At 40.9% G+C, this 21,411-nt stretch overlaps 1 protein-coding gene across 2 annotated transcripts in view; it reads right to left on the bottom strand.

The window, feature by feature from the left end:
- SLC66A2 (solute carrier family 66 member 2) overlaps window positions 1-21,411 on the bottom strand; it is a 64,969-nt gene that overhangs the window by 37,689 nt on the left and 5,869 nt on the right. Inside the window, exons 3-4 of one of the 2 annotated variants that reach the window (XM_005149856.3) lie at window positions 14,586-14,719; window positions 10,163-10,216 (exon numbers count right to left, since the gene is read on the bottom strand). In XM_005149856.3, the coding sequence (XP_005149913.1) occupies window positions 10,163-10,216; window positions 14,586-14,719 (188 nt within the window). The remainder of the gene's footprint in view (window positions 1-10,162; window positions 10,217-14,585; window positions 14,720-21,411) is intronic. The other variant, XM_005149857.3, reaches the window with a different exon arrangement.

Here is a 21,411-nt window from a genome sequence, read left to right on the forward strand (position 1 = left end):
CATTGCCCATTTCTCCCACTTCATATACTGCAGTGCGTATGGTTATTTCAGTAGGCTTGTTTCCAACAGACTAAATCTGTAAACAGAAGCTGAAGTCCTGAGCAAATGAGGCCCACAGGGCCTCAACATATGAAATGAGCAGCTTTCCAGGGTGACAGCATACCTCTCTCTTGCTTGGAGTCCCTGTTCAAGAATGAGCAGCAGAAACTGAGTGCAGGCTATGCCCTCATCTTCTTTTAGTCCAGGACATAACTCTTGATATGTTGACTCTGCTGATGTGCTCATGTGTTGAACTGTTGATTCTACAACACTTTCATAAATGTAAATATAACATTATTTTCAAATACATAAAATCTACAAAACATGGATGTGCCAGCATCTATAACAAGATCCTAAAAACATGATGCAGTCAGGATTCTTTTCCCTAGCAAGCTGTCTAGACAATCCATTATGTTTGAGCACACAGCACTGGGCGACAGCACTTCTTTAATCACACACCATGTCATCCAGTGTTACAAACCACTTAGGGAAAAGAAAAAGATCTATCAACCTATCAATGCACCTGTACTAACAACTAAAGTCACCTCAGCTTGAAAGTTGATTCTAAAGTCTGTTGAGTTACCCTTTAAATGTTTCATTATTAACACCTTTTGCACTGAACTGGCAACTTGGCAGTCATCTTGAAAAATCATAATTTGTCTTCTAACTTATTTTGCTTACAGAAACTGAAAGGCATCAGACAAGCAGCAAAGCAGGATGTCACTATGAAAGTCAGACAAACAATTCTCAACGTAGCTTTAAACTTACCTATTGCCTTCCTGCATTAGCAATGCTTTACTGTGCTTTCATTGGTAAGGTCTGCCCTCTACAGTTCCTAAACCGAACTGGCAAAGCTGAGGTAGTGAAGCAATACACGCAGAACAGGAAGATGTGTTTGGGATTACCTAAATTGATAGATTTATGCAAGACATGGGACATAGATGGGAAGCATCTGAGAGTTTTGAGGGGGCCGGCTGATGCCTTTGCAAGGCTGCTCTATCATCTCTGAAAGGTCATGGTGACTGGGAGAGGTTCTCTGTGACTGGGGGCAAGGGAAGAAAAGAAATCACACCTATCTTCAAGGAGGAAGTAGGGAACTACAGGCCAGCCAGCCTATCCTCATCCCTAGGATGGTTATGGAAGAAGTCCTCGTGACAGTCACTTCAAAGCATATGAAGGACAAGAAGGTGAGTAGGAACAGGCAGCATGGATTTACCAAGGGCAAACTATACCTTACCCAACCTAACTGCCTTCTATTATGAAAAGACTGGCTTTAAAGGCAAGAGGAGAGAAGTATATGTTGTTTACAGCACCTTTAGCAAGGCTGTTGAGTCTCCTACAGTATCTCCGTTAGCAAAACAGCAACTGGTAAGTGGACAATAAAAAGAGTAGAAAATTTGATGGATCATCAGGCTTGAAGAATTTTTCCTCCCAAAAGAAAATCATACCATTTATGACCAGTCAGAAGACAGCCCACAATGTTTCACAGCAGTGTTCAGTACCAGGGCAAGGCTCCAACATCTTTTAACAACCTGGATAATAGCAAGTTCATGAAATTCAGGTGAACGCATCACAGACTGAGGGACAGCATTATTATTCAAATGGCTATTAGTCTGGAGATACAGGCTGACAGGAATACCATGAAGTTCAGGGTTACTGCACAGCTGGGAAGGAGTAACAGCACAGCTGCTGGGGGTTGACTCGCTAGCAAGCAGCTTTGTAGACCAGTGGAGGATAGCCTAGCAGACAATTTGAGAAGAATTAAGCCATGTGTCCTTGTTGCAAAGGCAGCTGATCACTTACTGGGCTGTACAGTTGAGCAAGTGCATGGCTAACAGAGAGAGAGAAGTGTTTATTCCTTTCTATTCACTACCAGCAAGACTGTACCTCAATGGGGCTCCCAAGTACAAGAAAGGCATACCTACTGGAATGAGTCCAGTGGTGGGTCACCAAGATGATCAAAAAGCTGAGGTACATGGTATACATGAAGAACCAAGTTTGTTTGTTCACCTTTGAGAAGGCTTCTTGCTGCCTACAGCTATCAGAGAGTGTACCTCTGGACATAAAACTTACCTGAGCAAGGCCCTGAGCAACCTCATCCCTGCTACAAGCAGGGAACTGGACCACATAACTCCTTCCAAACCAAATTATTCTATGACCTTGTTTAAAGAACAAATCTTACCATTCAGATCTAGATGTGACAAGCTAAAGAAGTCGGAAACTGCAAAAGCTTTTCACACCTGCTGAAGTGAAGCAGCACCGTTGTGTGTAGGTGTTCTTTGCAGGACTAGACAGACAAACTGGCTGTATTTAAACATTTAGATGTTTCACCACTGTTGTTATTAAAGCATCTATTTAGTCTGGCTTCCACCACTAAGGAAAATTTTATTTCAAAAACTCTGTTTTTTCACAATTTCTCCAATTACCACCACAGCCCTGACAGAAGATCAGACTGACCTCCCAGGTTCCAAGCACTGCTCAGCAGACAAGGTTTGGAAACCCAAGGGCACCCTCGTGTGGCTAGATGTTGCTACGAACTCCTCTTCCTCCCGTTAAATTACACGCAGCCCAAGGAATATCCACATTTTATTCCCAGGTTTACTTCCCCACCACACCACCAACTAGAAACGGTATTTGTGCCAGAAGTACTGCCGCCACACAGTTCTTCCGACAGACCCTACTTAAGTCGTCTTCTTTCCATAGGACTACAGCTTGGTGACCTGCCTCAGAGAGGCTGCTAAATGGGCACCACAGCAGTCAGAGCCAGCAAGAAACCAGGGCAGCACACTCCAGAAACAGCACTGAGCTTTGCCTCCTGTGATATCTCTTGGTAATATTGCTCATGCCAAGCTGGAGAGCCAACCTTTACCATCACCGTCTTTTCTCCCAATGCTAAAAGACAGGTTTTCCTCAATTCAAGAAAAAAAAAAAAGAATATAATTTCCTGCTAGCAGATAAGGGCTTTTTCTTTTCCCTAACCACTTCAGTTTTGGTGGGCTTTTTTGAAGAGAGACAGAATGAACAGCAGCTGCACTTCTCTTTCCCAGCTCCCCCAACCGCTGCAGCATGCACTTTGTGCTGCACAGACAAGGAAAGGCCTCACCACTGTACAAGCCTTTTTCACACCACAAAACCTGCACCCATGCCCTGCCTGTCCATCCCCTTTGTCCTTGTAGCCAGTAGACTTTCAGAATAGGCATGGGCCCTTTACATGCTACATTCAACCTGGCAGATCATTGTAAGTAAATAAAAAGAATGGCTTGCTTGCATTTTCATGCTGAAGCCATTCAAAAGCAGTAGCAAGGCTGATGCAAAAGGAGGGGCCAGAAGTCCCTTAATTCAGGTCTGAACATACTGTTCTACCACCAAATAGCGTATTACTGAAACCATTATGACTCAGTAAAGATTTTACAAGTCTCTGGCTAGCTCTTTTCCCTACCACCCATAAGCTGCTTAAAGGCAGCTAAATAATAATTTAAAAATGCAGTAGCCTCAAAAATATAACACCATCCTCCAGATCCCCTGCCCTGATCATTACTAAACCCACATAACACCTTCTAAAAGGCATAGAGATGCTTATGGTCTGACTACCACTAATGACAGGAACCAAACGAAATGACGTGGGATGCAAAACATTACAAAGATAATATAGCTAACGAAATTAAGAACACAGTGTATTTCTGATTATTGTAGAAGTACTCTTCATTAGCTAACATATATATATATCCTACACCAAAATGGAGGAGTAAAAAGAACAAAAGGATTGTATTTTCAAATTGCATGTGGTGCTCTCACAGAAGACCAGAGGGAATATTTTATTTACAGTCCCACAGTAGCTCGGATCAGAAAAGCCCTCTGCAGGACATTTAGTCCAGTCGTCTGTTCAAAGCTAACCTGTTAAAATTTAAAAACAGAGCACATTTCACTTTACCAAGATGTACTTTGGATCTTTCAGATGAAGAACGGGTAGATTTTTAAACCACAATGATGAACCAGTTTGACTACAAGTTACTGTATTCATTACAATAACATACAAGCAAAATGTTATTGCCCATATGAGGCACGAGAAAAGGATTATTCCTCCAGCTATTAAGGTTTTAGAGGTTTCAGTTTAAGAACTGAAAGAAGCTGCAGGTGGCAGCACCAATTTCTCAAACCTTTCGAAAAAACTTTAAGATGACCTTCCAATGCAGCCCTTAAAGTCCAAGAATGCTACTTAACATTTGTCACTAAATGTAAAACATCCACAATAAATATCGTTTAATAAATTCACCCTTTGCATTTCATCCATGGTTTTGTGGTTGTTCTTGCATCCTGCCTATGCTGGCTCACATACTGAACAAGTGCATCACAAAGAGCAGCATGCTTAGGAGAAGGAAGAGGGGATGTTTGGAGTTATGAAGTTTGCCTCAGCAAGTAACTGCTAACAAAGTAACAGTTGCTTCCTAAGTAACTGTTGCCCTCCTTTCCTGGAGATGACTGTACACCTGTCAGCCAATCGAAGTAGTAAATGAATTCCAATGCAAATAAGCTTTGCCTGTACACACAGCTTTTGCTTTACCTGTTAAACTCTTTATCTCAAAAAGCAAGTTTTCTCACTTTTACCCTTATGATTCTCCCCTCCCACGGCGGGGGAGCGAATGAGCAGCTGTGTGGGGCTCAGCTGCTTAGCAACAGCCCACAACACAGGGACAGGCATGTTACTCCCTGTAGCTTTGACTACTGACATTATGTCCATAGCTCATTAATGCAGCAATACACCTGAAATCATCTTAAGACTTGGAAGCTATTGCCTCATACTTACTCATGCAGGTAATGTCAATCTCCTCCCATTCTATTGCCAAGTTCATCCATGTCTCCCATGAGAAAAAACAGCTGGTGATCACCTTTATTCTCATGCATCCCACCACTTGTCTAGCATTTAAATGTGCTACATGCCAGGCATTCCTAAAGCAACCTGCCCACCTAGATCCCTCACCAAAGCATCTGTCAGTCTGTGGACAGATTTACTTATTGCAAATCTCCTCTCCTGGATCTCCCACACAGGCATGTGGCCCAGTGTTCTCCAACACAGGAAATCAGATTAAAAGAAAAGCCAATATTGCACCCTGGTGAGGAATGTACTTTCACACAGACCTCTATGTTCTACCCTGTAACAAGCACATGGGCATGCAGCAAACATACCACACTCATCCCACCAGCTCACTGTGGAGAGGGGGTGTGTTTCTGGTCTCTTATATCAAGGAAACTGCAAACTACCAGCCAGAGATCATAGATGCATGGAAGCCTCAACAATCATAAATTACTATTTGGGTTCTTCCCTTCCCTGCTGTCTTTTTTAAAAGGAAAATATTTCTCTGGAATATAGAAATTAAGTGGATAAATTTAAATTTAAACTACTAAGAAACAAAAATTATGGATTTGAAAAAACAAAAAGATATTACAGCTTTCAACTTAATTATTCACTCACAACAAATTGAAAAATGCCACTTCATCTTTAGAATCCCCATTTCTTATTTTCTTTTGTCTCCTGAAAAGGTCTAAAATATTGATGCAGAGAAAGATCAGGGAAAATAACTGTCCCCACCATACACAGAACTACAACCAAAGTGCCAATGCAGCCAGGTACCATCTCCCCTGGCAAAGCAGACAAAAATTCCTCAACAACTAGAACCCCATTAATACACTCCAAAAAAAACCATCCTTTTGGCATCCTAGCCACACAGATACCATTATAACCCACTCTCCTGGACACCCTCCCCAGAAGATCAACAAAAGCACTTTGGAATTAGACTAACAAGGATGCATATAATCCTGAAAAGAAGGGACCTAAACTCCTTCAAGTCTGCGTGCAGTTGCGCACACACAGTGGTGGTAGCTGCATCCTAGCAACAGCTATGCTTTTGTTATGTATTCAACTACACAGCAGCTGCACAGGGAGCTCGACTACTAGAAAGTGTGGTGTAAAAGTCACATAATTTCAATGAAACCAAAGTGCTACCCACAACTGCCTACGGGAAACCGTTTCTGCACTCTGCTCAGGATGTCAGCACTGGGACAGAGAAAAACATTGTGCATATTATTGACAGAGCACCCACAGAAAAATCACAGCGCATACCTGCACCTTTGCAAGCCAGACACCCTGCTGGACTCAAACAGGGGGAGCCAGAGCACCAATTAAATAAAGTTTACAACCTTCATGGCACATGCAGGTGTGGCACTCAGGCACATGGTTTAGTGGTGGACTTGGCAATGTTAAGTTTACAGCTGGACTCCATCTTAAAGATTTTTTCCAACCTAAATGATTCGAGGGTTCCATGCAATGTGTTAGTGCTGCTCTAGGGTATGCCAACAATTTATCACAAACCAGCTGATGCCCCCAGTTAAGTACAGAGTGCAGACAAAGGAAGAGCTGAAAGTGAGTTATTCACAAGCCTGTCACACTGCCTGTGGAAACCATGTAGCAGATAACTGTACCTGCATAATTCACATTATCTCCATTATTTTGCAGATACTAACTCTGTGATGTTAACTACACAGACACCTTGCATTTTTCCCCCATTGAAAAAAGTAGTTATAAATATTTTTTGCAACAGGAATTTGATGAATCCAAGTTCCTGTCACTTCATTACTACTTTTTAAAACTTCATGCTAGTTGGATAACTTTTTGTTTTGGGTAAAGTTCAGGGTTCAGTAACATGGCAAGTGTTAAAACCAACTTCAGAGAAGGAAGGAAAAATTTAGCTATCATAGAATCACCACAGAATGGTTTGTGTTGGAAAGGGCCTTAAAACTCATCCAGTTCCAACCCCTGTCATGGCCAGTGACAGCTTCCACTAGGCCAGGTTGCTCCAAGCCCCGTCCAACCTGGCCTTGAACACTGCCAGGAATGGGGCAGCCACAGCTTCTCTGGGCAACCTGTGCCAGGGCCTCACCACCCTCACAGGGAAGAACTTCTTCCTAATATCTCACCTAAACCTACGCTCTTTCGTCATAAAGCCAATATCACTAATCTACCTACATCTACCAGAAGTGTCCTTCAAGATGTTCAAACATCGATTCAGAAAAAAAATATATAAAAAAAAATAAAAAGTCACATTCACTTTGAGACTTGCCTGCCACACCATTGAGACCACTCCAAAAGATACCACCTCTTTGGAACAATGCCTTGTTTAGTGGTTTTGTTACTTCTGCCCAACAAACTCCAACACTCGCATATCTCAAAATACACAGGATACTTGTATTTTTAGTGTAACAGATTGAGACATTCATCCATATTTATTCTAAAACATCTCACCAAGGATGTGGAGGGGGACATGACAACTGCAGCTTTGCTGAGTCTCTGCAGCAGCCAGCAAATGCTAGCAGGCACTAAGTAGAACTAGATACTTACATTACAAAAAGGAAATAAAGTATTATCCCTTCAGAACTGGAGCTACTTAATTCTTTTTAATCCTTCCCCAGAAAAAGGGGAATAATTTTATTTCTGTATGAAATCAAGAAACCCTACACTCTGGGGCCACAACACTGAAAGTTATTTTACTTAGGTCAGTGAAATTGCAGCTCAGTGAAACTGCAGCAACCTTCCCCCACTCAACTCTCCCCTTTTCCCTACTCTCAACTTCCCTCAGCACTGATTTCTAGAAAGTCAGTTTTCAGAGTCATGTACCAGATAAAGACTTTTTCAGATAACATATGGATAAAGCAGTGGCATTAAGTGGTTTGCTGGATTATTGACAAGGAAACATACCTAAAAGCAATTCCAGACAGCACTGCAGGAGCTCAGTTACCATTAGTAGAGAGGCATCAAACAAATGCCTCAGTATGCATCTAACAAGTTGAAAATTCATAGACTAGTACATCTTCAGATTAATAGTTCTACAACAAAACAATGTTCATGGATAGTCAATCTTCAATTACAAACACAATATACAGTAGGTTTACTATGCAACCAGAACAAAAACAAACAAACATAATATAATGGTTTCTGAAGCCTCAAAAGATATTAAAGAACATTTTACACCACTGAAATAAACAGGCGAACTGAAAAAGCCAATTTATTCTTCTAGGGAAAAAAAGCTTAATCAAAACTCGTTAAAAGACATGAGAATGCACTGTCAGGTAGAAATATGGCAAATACTCCCCTTACCTAATCTCTATGTGATCTTCCCTAGAGATGTAACAAAACACTGCACTGCACAACATAGCTCAGTGAAGCCCTCTGTAAACTGGAGTATGACTTATACCGTGATGTAAAGCACCATGCATCCCAATCTTTACACAACCAGGATATACATACATTATATTGTATGTACAAGATAACCGAACACCTCAAAACATTTATTTGTTTACACCCATAAGAATTGCCACATTTCAGACTTGCCCACCCCAGTCTTTAAAATCCCATGCAATAACGTAAGACTGATCTGTTTTTTCTTAGTGATAATTCAGTTCATCCCATTTTTCCAAGCAATTCCAAAATGTACTTGAAGTAGTATTTATTAACCAAATATTTCTAACAGTTGGATTAAAAAGTGCTTTTTTCTACAAATGTCAACTTTTTAACCTATAAACTACCAAGCACATTTTTTTGTTAAAAAGTAAATATAAAAATATCTGAAATTAGTAAAAGATTACATAAGTTACTTATTTCTGTTTGATTCTAACTACTTGAAGCTTTTTTAAATAACCCACTCAATCATAATTAGGAGCACAGACAACTCTTTCTAGGTCTCACACTATAAATAAAGCATTAATGAATACTAGTAAAAGACAACAGGAATATTGGCACAAGGAACACAGGACTGCTTGAAGGTTACATCCCATTGGTTAGTGTTGCAAGCCAGCGAGAATGACTACAAACTAGAATCAAAGACAAACAGAAAAACAAAATAGCTTGATACCAAGTCCAGGGGGAAAAAAAAAATTGTTTCAAAAACACAAAAGGAAAAGGTGCTTTGCAAAATTCTGGCATTGGACCCGAAAAGATAAATTTCCCAAAGTGTGTATTTTGCCCCTAAATCTGAAAAGGGAGACTCAGAAGATGAATCATTAAAAAGGGAGTTTAACCTTAGCAGGAATGGCCATATGCCTTCAAGAAAGCACTCAGGTTAATATTACTCTTCAGTAGTCTTCTCAGAGCTAACTCCAGTTTAATTAACTGCGTGTTGATGAATAAAGAAGTGAAGACCCTCCTTCGGCACCAATAATATTCTTTTTACCTTCTATTTTTTTCAGTTGACTCCTTACTAACTCGAGTATTGCAACACAGCATAACTTAGTATCAGTGTGAGATTCTGACTCAGTTCAATTAAAATCTGTCCAGAAGTTTACTTTGGGAACTTTTGTGTCTCTAGCCCACACAACTTCCCTAACACTAAGCCCCAACTAATTTACAACAAAATTACCATGACTTGAATAAACTGTCTTTCCAAACTACCAAGAGTTGGAAATACTGACAAGCTGGTTTGCACCTAATATTTCCTCTTCTTAGGCAAATTAAAAAGCATAGATTCCAACTTTGGAACAGAAGATTGGAAGATTTCACTTTAAGTGTTACTGATTCCCAAGTACCAATGTTGAGGCTGCTTTAATGAAAGAGGAATAAGCCAGAAAATTTCACAAGGATGCAGGTGTTTTGCCTGAACATCAAGCATTGTAGGAAATTTTTTTAGTAGCATTCTGAACAACACTGAAAGATACTCCTGTATTTTTCATAGTTTCCTCCAGACTCAGATCTGGAAGAGGAGAAATGTGAGTCCAAGGAGACAGATCCCTGTATCATGTAGTATTTTGCTTGTCTAGCTCAAGGTAGGAAAAAGGAAGGTATCATTGACACAAAACTTGGTAAATTCCATTGTCTTCAGAAAAATGGTTTCTGAAATAGAGCTGAAAGCATCTTTTCCTCTATGAAGGAAGTTAAAAAGTAGAGAAGGGAAAATTTAAAAACAAAAAAACAACAATAAAAAAAAGCACCGGTTTTAGTACGTCAAGAAAAGGTAATGCAAACATTCTTTATGGAAATGATCATGCAATCATTTCAAAAAATGTTTACAAAAAGTAGCAAAGCATGAAATATGTAGTCAAGGGGACTTCATGCAGAATGGGTTTGTCCAGTACATACCCAGATAGGATCTCTTGGGAGGTGCTTTGATTTCTTCATCCTTACTATCTGCAGCTACATAAAAAACAGTAGAGGGGGAAAAATTAAAAAAAAAAAGGAAGAAAAAAAAAGGAGAAAGAAAAAGGAAGGAAAGACAAAGAGACTTGTATGATTAAATATAACAGTGGGTCTTATAGTTTAGTCAGTTAGTATATTTTGCTTATAAAAAAACTATAGCCAAAACAAAACATGCCAGAAATCTTAGTTCCCATGCCTTCTATAAAACTCCCACCCCATGAAGTTGAGATAGGGTCAAGCAGTAGGAAGTCCCAAAACAGTCTCAATGCACAACCCAACAGCAATGTACCTGTGGGAAAAAATGAAGCCTTCAAATAGTGAAACAGACAGCTTAGCTTTTTCTTTATCTATGTTTCACAACCAGAGAAAACAAGCTGTTATCTCAGAAACACTGAGTGCGTAGATATGTATGTATAATCAGCTAAGCCAATACAGTTGCCTTACCTCCCATGCAAAATGCTGTTCTAAAATAGTTTCAGAAAACCTGCGCTTAAGCCAGTCATATGAAGGACAAAGAATACACCAATCTGCATGCTAAATTCTTTCACTCTAGCTTTCTTCCATAAGTTGAAAAGCACATACTAATGCAAGTGTGCTTTCCAGTATCAAAACCAGAGCTCTTCAAGGGATCAAAATGCTACAATAAGACACAAGTTATAAAGCAGATTTAGAGAATCAGTAGTTGGAAGAAAAACTGTATGAGTGACCAGAGGAAATCATCTTTATGTAAAAACACGAGAGCCCCTGTTCTACACGGGGAGCCTGGGCTGTATATAATAAGAGACACCCAAGAGCCCATTTTTAACAAATGCTGCCCACTGGTTTTCAGTATAGTTCATACATTTAGGGAGCTAGAAATCTGCCACAATGTCTTGGTCCTGAACTGAAATGGATTCTTTGCTGGAGAGGTGCATAAGTCTTCTTTGGGGAAAGAAAGGTCCTGCATAGTAGAGTGTCTGTCCCTCCAAGAATATGAAATGACTGCTCTGACCTGCCAGTGTTTTCAAGAGTGAACAGATGTTTTCAGTTGTCTTTATCTTTGAGCACCTTGCTTCAGCTTCCTCTTGATTCTTGACTCAAGACACAGGACATGCACATTTTGCTTTTCAATATTTAGCTCTCTAGCATGGTAGCACCATCATGCCCCAGAAATACTACAATGCTTTGAACAAAAACAACTGGAACAAAAGAAACTGCCACTGAACCTTTCTGTACTGAAACAACAACATAGGGTATATGCAGCTGCACAGACACCAATTTAAAAGTGGGCAATGAATAATGAAATCTGTTGTTATCACAACAATGGCACCAGCAGATTTGCATTAAAGCAGTCAAGATGCAATTAAAGTGGTGATAAATGAAAGATAAAAGATGAAGAAGTATTTTTTCACGCCTGCTGATTTAATCTGCAGACTTCTTCATATAGATGTCAAAGCATTCATATGCAGGAGAGAGAACTGTACTATCATTGGAGGTTTTAAAATAAAATTGGAATACTTTGTTGTTTTCTTGCTTGACTTAGTTTGGTTTTTGTCATGTCATGTGTTGTGCCCTTCCCCCCCAGTTCAGAACTGTTAAAAACAAACTACACAGTCCAAGTTTAAAGAACAACAAAACAGTTTCATACATAAAGAGGACTTACTCTGCCTTCAATCAGCACATAATAAAGTTTATGTATTCAGAACAAAAAGCCACGGTGGCACAAGATGGGCTCTGCCACTTTCAACTTAGTTTCACATTGCCAGACTAAAAAAAAAAAGGAGGGGGGAAGGACGAGAGAGAAACTCATAATAGAGAGTCACTGAGAGAAGAAACTAAAAGATTATGTGAGTTTTCCTAACAAGTTCTCTATGTAGAGCTTGTAAGAAATAATCAAACATTACTGGGCAAGATTCTCAGGAGACTGTATTTTTCATGCTATAGTAGTTACGCTATAAAAGTACAAACATTTTGACTGAATAGCTTTATGTCTATGTTCTGAATTGCTATTGATATGTATTTTAGTCCATTAACAGCACAAAACAGACTAGAGAATACAGAACAAGCTTGTCAGGATTAGGAAAGACTTCTCCTTAAGGATTCAAGAAGTTTTAAGTAGATTCCTTCTGAACTAGTTATTACTAAAGGGACCTTAGCTGTGAGAATAATAAAAACAGAAGAAAAAAGGCAACTCCCACATAATTCAAAACACACTGGTAGACATATGCTAACAGAGTGAAGGGGAAACACCCCATTTAATAGTAATGCAAGAAACCACCAAGCCCCTTCCACTGAAATATTCTATTCACTTTCTAAATATTTTGGATTATTTTGAAGAAACATCCAGAGGTAGGATAGAAATTAAAGAAGAAAAATATTTAAACTGAAGACTAGCCATGTGAGAAATAATAAACTATATTATATACAGAAATGGTTCACCTTCCCCTAAGAATTTTTCAACATTAATCAAAAACACTGACCTCAAACCTACCTTCTCACTACCCCAGCAAGCTATGAGGAAAGAAAGTTAAGTACACAGACTTATCAGCTTGCATAGATCACCATAAAAATAAAGAGATAAGATTAGGTATAGGATTAGAAACACGGATCTCACTCCTACTCATATTGTGCTCAAAATACAAACCTATCTTTCTGTCTGGCTTGAAAAGAGCTTTGTATGCATTGATATACTTATTCTGAGCCATCGTGTTACAGCTGGCCTTACTAAAAAAAAAAAAAATCAATCTCAAGTGAGACTTTAGATGTTCTCAAAGTTTGTGAAAACAGCCAAGCATTTCAGTAAAAACAAATAATAAAGGTCCCTAAGTAAGTAAAATCAGTCTCTCTAGCTAATTAAACATATAAACTGAGTTTCAGGAAAAAGAAAGGGGTCAAATGACTTCATGCAACCTTGAGAAGTTTCCATTACCTGATAAAGGAAAGACTGATTATCCTTTAAGGAGACTGTATGTCTTTCAGGGAGAGTTATTTAAATAGGTCTACATACTAAACTGAATAGCTTCCCTTTCTGTTCAAAGGTTACCAAATGAGCCTGCAAGACTGTGTGTGTTAATGTGCACGAGGATTATATCCCCTCAGACAAGGCAAACAGAGAAGCCTTTCTGCCCCTTCAGACAGAACATGCTAGCATAGAGAGCAAAGGAGGGAGAAAGCATACAAGCCCCTTCCAAATGCCTTCTGGATTTTAACTACTGCTAAATCTAGCTGGAAGTCATTCATCCTGTCAGACTAAGACCCATTGTGAACACCACAGCTTGTGTCTGGAAGCTGGAGTGCAGCTCCCATTCCACATGAATTCACTTACCTGAATAGTTTCACACTACACTCCACAATGAGCAGGAATGAAAGCCGCTTCCCTAGCTATTACATAAATTACCCTACTGCAGAGCCAGTAGCTACTGCCTTCTAATGATGGCTATGGTTATCTGGAACTTGATCAGACCCTCAATTATTAGGGAGTGAGGGAAGAGAACAGATGGAGAGAATAAATTATACATCCCTATTGGCAAAACAACTGACAAAAAGCTGACAGCATTAATTCTCTTCTTGTCGTTAATAAGCTGTAACATAAAATGTTAAGTCAAAGTCAACAAGGAGAAACATAAAAACTACTCCTCTTGCATTTTTTATCTGGGAAAAAGAAAAAAGGAGAGACTTTCCACAAAGCTTGAACATCAAATAAGGAATTCTACTCTGGCCCCAACTGAAATTATCAATGCCTAAAAATTAACAAATAACCAAAATTAAAAAAACACATGAAAATTCCCATAAATCCCCAAACTAATCCCACACTAAAGCCCAAAGAAACAGTATACAAAAAGACATAGTTTGGCAACCATGATATGACAGCAGTTCCTATTTTGGAAGCAAATAACTCTGTAAGTAAAAATTAAATTATATACAAAAGCAAGTATTTGCATGCCAAATAAATTTTCATGTAATAGTGTATGATCATACCCAAGAACTTGGTACAAAATACAGGTGAAAAAAATAACTTCCTATTCTGGCCAAGATCTTAAAAAAAAAAAAAAAGCAAAAACAAAAAAGCCAAATAAAAACCAAAACAAACAAAAATAAAACTACAAAAACAAACAAACAAAAAAATCCAGCTCTATATTCAAGACATATTGTGAAATATTAAGAACTCTAATTTCTAGACAGAACCAAGACCCATCTGAAATAAAATTATAGCTTTACATATTTATCCCTCAAAAAGCAGTTTCAAAAAAGAAGTTCAGGAAGTGCTGCACCAAATTATCAAGAGAGGAGACTAGACTGCAATTCAGAGAGAATTTTTATCCAAAGTAACAGTGCACCATGCCTTCAAAAGCATTTATTCTGCAAAAAGACAGTTCCCATCACTCACCTGCAAAAGAGCGGCGTTTTATGTTTAGCTCATTGGATACGCGTACTTCAGTGCACAGTTTCAGCATCAGTAACATAGTAATGATCATTATAATGCTTTGCCACAACAGAGGGGATTCAAAATGCCTTCCAAACCTGAAAAAAAATAAGATGAAAATATATAAAACATCTCAAAGACGACAAGTGTTGTACTCAGTTACTTTCATTCTTTGACCCTACGCACCTGAAAAAGGAAATCCTAACAGTAACAGGTATGAAAGACTGAGGAAGAGAAAGTTACCAACCAAATCTAGATGCACATACAATAAGTAGCTCAGGGTCATACCTCCTTGACAGGACTATCTTGAGAACTTTATTACATCTCTGTGGACTGAGCCCAGAAATTCTGAAACCAGAAGCTTAAGTCTTTATTTCCAGAGCTAGCAGCAAGCCTATTATTTTGAAAGGAGAATCAGATTCATTGAGTGGTCAAGGCAGTACAAAGAGACCAGTTATGATGTATTAATATCATTTACATGTCCTCTTCACATACACACTTTGTATATTTCACAGGACTTCTATGCAAAACTTACATTTCTTAATTTTTTATTTCAAGATGAAGTCATAAAAACAATAGCACTTGCCCTATAAAGAAATAAATCCTCACAGCTATTAGCTTGCCAGGTTTAATATAACATCTTCCTATAGAGTGGAAAGACCAGATCTGCAGAACTCAGTGTCATGGGTTGAGCAGTAGCAGTCATTTTTTCTCCTTCTTGTAGCTGGTGCAGTGCTGTGTTTTGACTTCTGGGTGGGAACAGTTGCTTGATAGCGAGCATGTTTTGAGGGTGTTTTTGTTCAAGGCCTTTTCTGAGCACATGCTCTGCCAGAGAGGAGGGGAGGCTGGAAGGAAGGAGAGACAGGACACCTAACCAATGAGGTATTCCATACCACAGCACGTGATGCCCAGGATGCAACTGGGAGAGAGAGCTGGAAGGGTGGAGCTCTGGAGGAAAATGGAGGGAGCACACGATGCTCAGCCGGGCAGGGTGGAGTGAGTTATGGGTTGGTGGCTGGTGGGGTGTTGTATTCTTTTCGCTTGTTATTGGCTTTATCATTATTATTTGTAGTAGTAATGACAGTGGTGATTTGTGTTGTGCCTTAGCAATTAAACCGTTCTTATCTCAATCCATGGGGGCTACATTCTTTGGATTCTCCTTCCTAACTCTCTGGGAGTTGGGGGACTTGGTTTAAACCACGACATTTTTGGCGCCCAACGTGGGGCCCGAGGGTTTGAGATAAGAACAGATCTGAGCGGATTTATGGTCTCTTGTCATAATGCTGATTTATTGTCTCTCAGTTTTTTCTCTGGATCTCACAGTTTCAGGATTTTGCCAGGTACTTTAAGTATGGATTAGCTGCGTTCATGTTTATCAATCATGGGGCTTGGGCTAAAGCTTTTGTTTCACTGTACTTTATGTCAGAGGCTTGTAATACGGTGGGGCTCCGGCAGCAGGGGGGGATGGACGTGGCCGTGGACTTGGACTTGTACCAGGCCGTCCCGCTGCTCTTCGCTGTCCTTGTCTTTGTCCTCGCCTCTGTCTGCGTGAGGCTGCATGAAGCTGGGAAGGAGTGGCCCCGGGAGCTGCCGGCAGCTGAGGCTGCCAGAGAGAGCAGCACGGGGAGCCAAATAGCTGTGGCAGACCAGTGGGAGCAGGTGGGGGAGGAGCGGAGGGAGGCGGTAGCTGAGCAGCAGGACCAGGCAGCGGGGGAGGTGAGTCCCGTGGCCGTTCCCAACCCCGAGACAGCCGAGAGTGTCCCCCGGAAGTCGCCCGCCGAGTCCCAGCAGGATGCAGGAGACCACGCAGCACTTCCCAGTGAGGCAGAGGAGGAACCGAGTCCCACCGCCATTCCGAACGCCGCGACGGCTGAGAGAATTCCTCGGAAGACACCCGCTGAGCCCCAGCAGGATACAGGAGACCACGCAGCATTTCCCAGCAAGGCAGTGGAGGAACCGAGTCCCGCCACCGTTCCGAACCCCGCAGTGGCTGAGAGTATTCCCCGGAAGTCACCCGCCGAGCCACAGCAGGATGCAGGAGACCACGCAGCATGAAGGAGACCACGCAGCATTTCCCAGCCCAAATCCACGACCATTTTGTCTGATCCCAAAAGTTAAGCAGAGTCAGGTTTGGGTCTTGTCTAGGGTTAGACAACGATATATAGGGGCACCAGGAGACTGTCCCCAAGGCTGGACAGTCATGAGTGGCAGGGCATGTGGGACAGTATGGCCAAGTATCTGATCCACTGGGCCCCTCCAGTGCTTTGGAAGCATTGGAAGTGGAAGGCAGCTGTATGGAGTCCCCAGCAGCAAGCTGTAGAACTGCTGAAGGGGACAGTGAATGATTTTGAGCCTGGTGGGCCCAGATATTTCAGGCCATCAGTCCAGAGATGCAACATAGACATTGACTCATGATCGAGGGGTGGACTTAAGAGTGATGGTGTATTGAAAATGTGAGATCTGGGCATGACGTGAATGGTATGGAATAAGGGGTGGATAATGTCATGGGTTGAGCAGTAGCAGTCATTTTTTCTCCTTCTTGTAGCTGGTGTAGTGCTGTGTTTTGACTTCTGGGTGGGAACAGTTGCTTGATAGCGAGCATGTTTTGAGGGTGTTTTTGTTCAAGGCCTTTTCTGAGCACGTGCTCTGCCAGGGAGGAGGGGAGGCCGGAAGGAAGGAGAGACAAGACACCTGACCCAGGCTAACCAATGAGGTATTCCATACCACAGCACGTGATGCCCAGGATGCAACTGGGAGAGAGAGCTGGAAGGGTGGAGCTCTGGAGGAAAATGGAGGAGGGAGCAGGCGGTGCTCAGCCAGGCAGGGTGGAGTGAGTTATGGGTTGGTGGCTGGTGGGGTGTTGTATTCTTTTCGCTTGTTATTGGCTTTATCATTATTATGTGTAGTAGTAATGGCAGTGGTGATTTGTGTTGTGCCTTAGCAATTAAACCGCTCTTGTCTCAACCCGTGGGGGCTACATTCTTTGGATTCTCCTTCCTAACTCTCTGGGAGTTGGGGGACTTGGTTTAAACCACGACATTCAGCAATCAATTCATAAACTTGTGTCTAATTGGGGGAAGCCTAAAAAATGTGGGAACTGAACATACATAATTTGTTCTCTCCTGCCCTCCCCCAATTTCTGCTTGCTCACAGATGATGCTTATAATATGAGCAGGTGAGAATTACTGAGCCTTTCCTGCACATAAAACAGGAAAGTGAACTTGGATTGTGGCCAATCTTGATTGAAGAGCTTACTTTTACCTGATTGCACAAGGTTCTGTCACAAGAAAATAAGACTCCTCTGTGAAGACCAGTGATGTTTTGAGCTCCTCTTTCTGCATTACTTGAAAGCTCAAAAATCGGCACCAGACACATTCAGTGTGTGCATTAAAGGTAAAGGATTGAAGTATTTCATGTGCAGTCCTCAAAGTATACTAGATTTGCAGTAGGAAGGCTGTATGCACACCATGGTAAGCTGCTTCTCTGCACTCAGTTCTGCCAGATTTTACACCTTGAAGACAGAGATGTTGAGGAAGGGATCTGCTGAAAATGCATCACTATGCTCCCCAACTCCTTCAGCCTACATCATGAGGCACAGGCTTTCTAAACTTCCTCACATCACAGTTATCAAGGCCATTCTCTGAGTACATCATGCTGCTTCACAGGCATGACAACCACTGCCCTCCTCTTGACAGTTCCCGGTTTATAGCACCCTGGCAAATTATAATTTCTTAAGCATGGGCAACTTTCATGGCAGAGCTACATGTCAGTAAAAACCAATTAGGTTCACCATCACGTTCTCTCACACAATACTCGTTTTCACTATAGCCATTTCACCAGTTTTCTTGTTATGAGTCAACTACTAAGGAAACAGGAGAGAGACTGGAGAGCCCCTGACTAGCTTCCTTGGAAATCCTCCTGTGCAGAGCATCCAAGCAGCCCACAACAATGAAAACAGTCAAGTATTTCCTGCCTAATAGGATACAGCTAAGGAAAAGTATGACAACACCTTCACCCTTCACACCACTGCCAAAGGCACGACCAGAAGCTACAGGAAGAATAGCAGTTCCATGTACCGTAGTCCCTCCTTTTTTCTACCATCAATGGATTTGTGGTGGACCACATGAGACCTACTAAAAAAAATGGAAGCTGCTATGAAGAAGAGAATAAAGAACATGACTGATGCATGTAATCAGAGGCAGAGCACGCTCTGGATAAGGCTTTCACTCTACTAGGAAAATGCAGGGGAGAACGACAATTTGACCTAGACTAGCCTATGCCCGTGATCCCAAAGCTCATTCAGCCCGTGTTGCTGAGTGTGGCCAGCTTTCCTTGAACTACTGGAATTCACTTCTCCTATATTTGTCTCTTACTCGGGGAATAAGGAAAACAAATGTTACCCAGAACTACGGAGCATTTAAAACTGTTTACATCAGGTTTAGAAAAAACATCTCCAATTACAAATACATTTGCCTGTAAAAAGATAGTCATGTATTTAAGATGTGCTAACAGCACAGTAAGCTAGAAACTATTGTGATGGTAAATCCAGCCACAAGTCACTGCAAGGTTAATTTCTCCCTGCTGATGAGATTATTTGCCATTCAGTAACAGGTGCCTCACAAAAGTATTGCTTGCAGTATTAACAGCCACCCACTACAAACACATCTAAGTATGGCCAGTAAGTATGCTGTCTGATCATAACAATTTGCCATCACCACAGCCTTACTGTAAATGAGACTCGAAGTACTGCTGCAGATCATCTTAAAAATTGAGAAGGAAAAAAAAAAACACTAAAACAAAATTCACAACACATGAGAGGTAAACTGTTAAACTAAAAATTCTTACAAGGACTTCAAACAATGCACAACACCTAGATATTTTTACAACCCTCCAGCCAAAGACAATAAAGATTACATAACAAAACATACTCATATGAAATACACCTCCCTAGAACTGAGGCTTGGAGGCAACAAGACCCTCTAAGCTAGGTCACGTCTACAGGAAATCAAACAGCTACCATAGGAACCAACAGGCAGAGAACAAACAGGACATGACCTGTGCAACGAGACTGAGAAGAATACCAGCATCAAGAATTACAGTCGCATTAAAAGTAAAGCCAGTACACTCATTTTGCTCAGGATCATGGCAACAAACACCACTCCAAGCTGCTTACTCTACTTTGCATTGATATTAGGGCCTGCCAAAGCAACACTAATCCAGTTTAAGACTCCTCAAGCCATCTTGAGGTAGAAGCACTCTAAGATGCAAGCCCTGCAGGAAGAGCATGCTGTTCTACATTCTGTTTAGCTTCTGCCTTGCAGACGTTTCTCTTATCTTTGCCTAAGCAGGAGCCGGGAGGGTAGGAACATTGAAGTACATTATAAAAGATGGAAGAGCCTTAGGATATTAGAACAGGCTTGCAGAAAAGAACTCTGAAGTCCTGGAATGAGGGGCTCACCATCATTATTCCACATTTTTACCTACAACTACAATAAAGAAGTTCAGTTAAAATGAACAGTGACATATGGAGTATTCAACGAACTCAGACTTCATATGTCAGACTACAAACAGACGAGCTTTTTTCACTGTTTATTTAATACTGTAAAAACAAAAGAACTCAAATGTGCAAATAAATGAGGGAATTTATATTTTATTAGTATTTCAGCAGCCTTAAAATGACTAATGCACATTCAGGGTGATAAACAAAAGCAAACATTCAAGTCAGCACAGAGACTAACTCGTCATTGAGAAAACCACATCATTTCATCAGTTTGATTCAATCCCATTGCAGTAATCCTGCTATTCCAGTCCTGGGCCTCCTCAAAACAGCAAATGCCAGTTGTGCAGAAGAAGCCTAATCTAAACTGAACATAAAAGGATTGCTCATCTGAGACACCTCTGGAAAGAAACTGACTGCTATTGGGGCAACATGATCATCATCTCCCTGATCTATACTCCTGGATGTCAGAGAGACTATTTCACTCGCTGCAAAAGTAGAAACCTCTGAAGTTACTATAGGCCTCACTGACCTAGGTCAACTTGTCCAGCTCTTTGTGAAGTTACAGATTCTAAGGCAACATAGAGTGCATGGGGGATACTGCACACACCACCAGGGCCATGACATAATAGCCCAAGGTAGCAGCACGGCAGCTGTCTTGAAAGACAGCCCATAAAATTACAAAACTTAATCAGCAAGAAGAAGAATGAACAAACTAGTTTTACAACAGGATCTCATGATACGAGTTTCTACTTGACATATACCCTGCCAGGACTTTATGGAGCATCCAAAACAAGTGTCTCACTTGGGCATACGAAACCCTACTTTTACCTTTACCACTTGTACAAAAGATCAGCGCATTTTACCCTTGTTCACTGGCATTTATAAAAAGGAGGAGGAATTGCATAACACTTTTGCTCTCAATATCTGAGCAAGATTCCACCAGCAGGCCATATGTAATGCAGTCTTTCAAAGTTGTAGTCATTCTGTCAGCTTGGTTTATAGCATCATCCCACCTTCCCCACATGGTGAAAGCAGGCAAGATTTATTTTTAGTGACAGGAGTCTTAAAAGCAAAAGTTTCTGCTACCCACAGGAAGTCCTAAAAACAGACACCACTGGCCCACTCTCTGAAGCCAAAGAAACATCTGACAGCAGGGACCTGATCCACAGGTAGGACTGCAGGTTTTACAGAAAAATAAATACATAGGTATCTACCCCAGACAACAGCAAGTCTATCATTTTCCTATAAATTAACTCCAGCTGCATACTTGTCTCAGTAAACTTTTATTCA

Source organism: Melopsittacus undulatus, chromosome 1 (genome assembly GCF_012275295.1).
Source record: "Melopsittacus undulatus isolate bMelUnd1 chromosome 1, bMelUnd1.mat.Z, whole genome shotgun sequence".
NCBI classification, from domain to species: domain Eukaryota; kingdom Metazoa; phylum Chordata; class Aves; order Psittaciformes; family Psittaculidae; genus Melopsittacus; species Melopsittacus undulatus.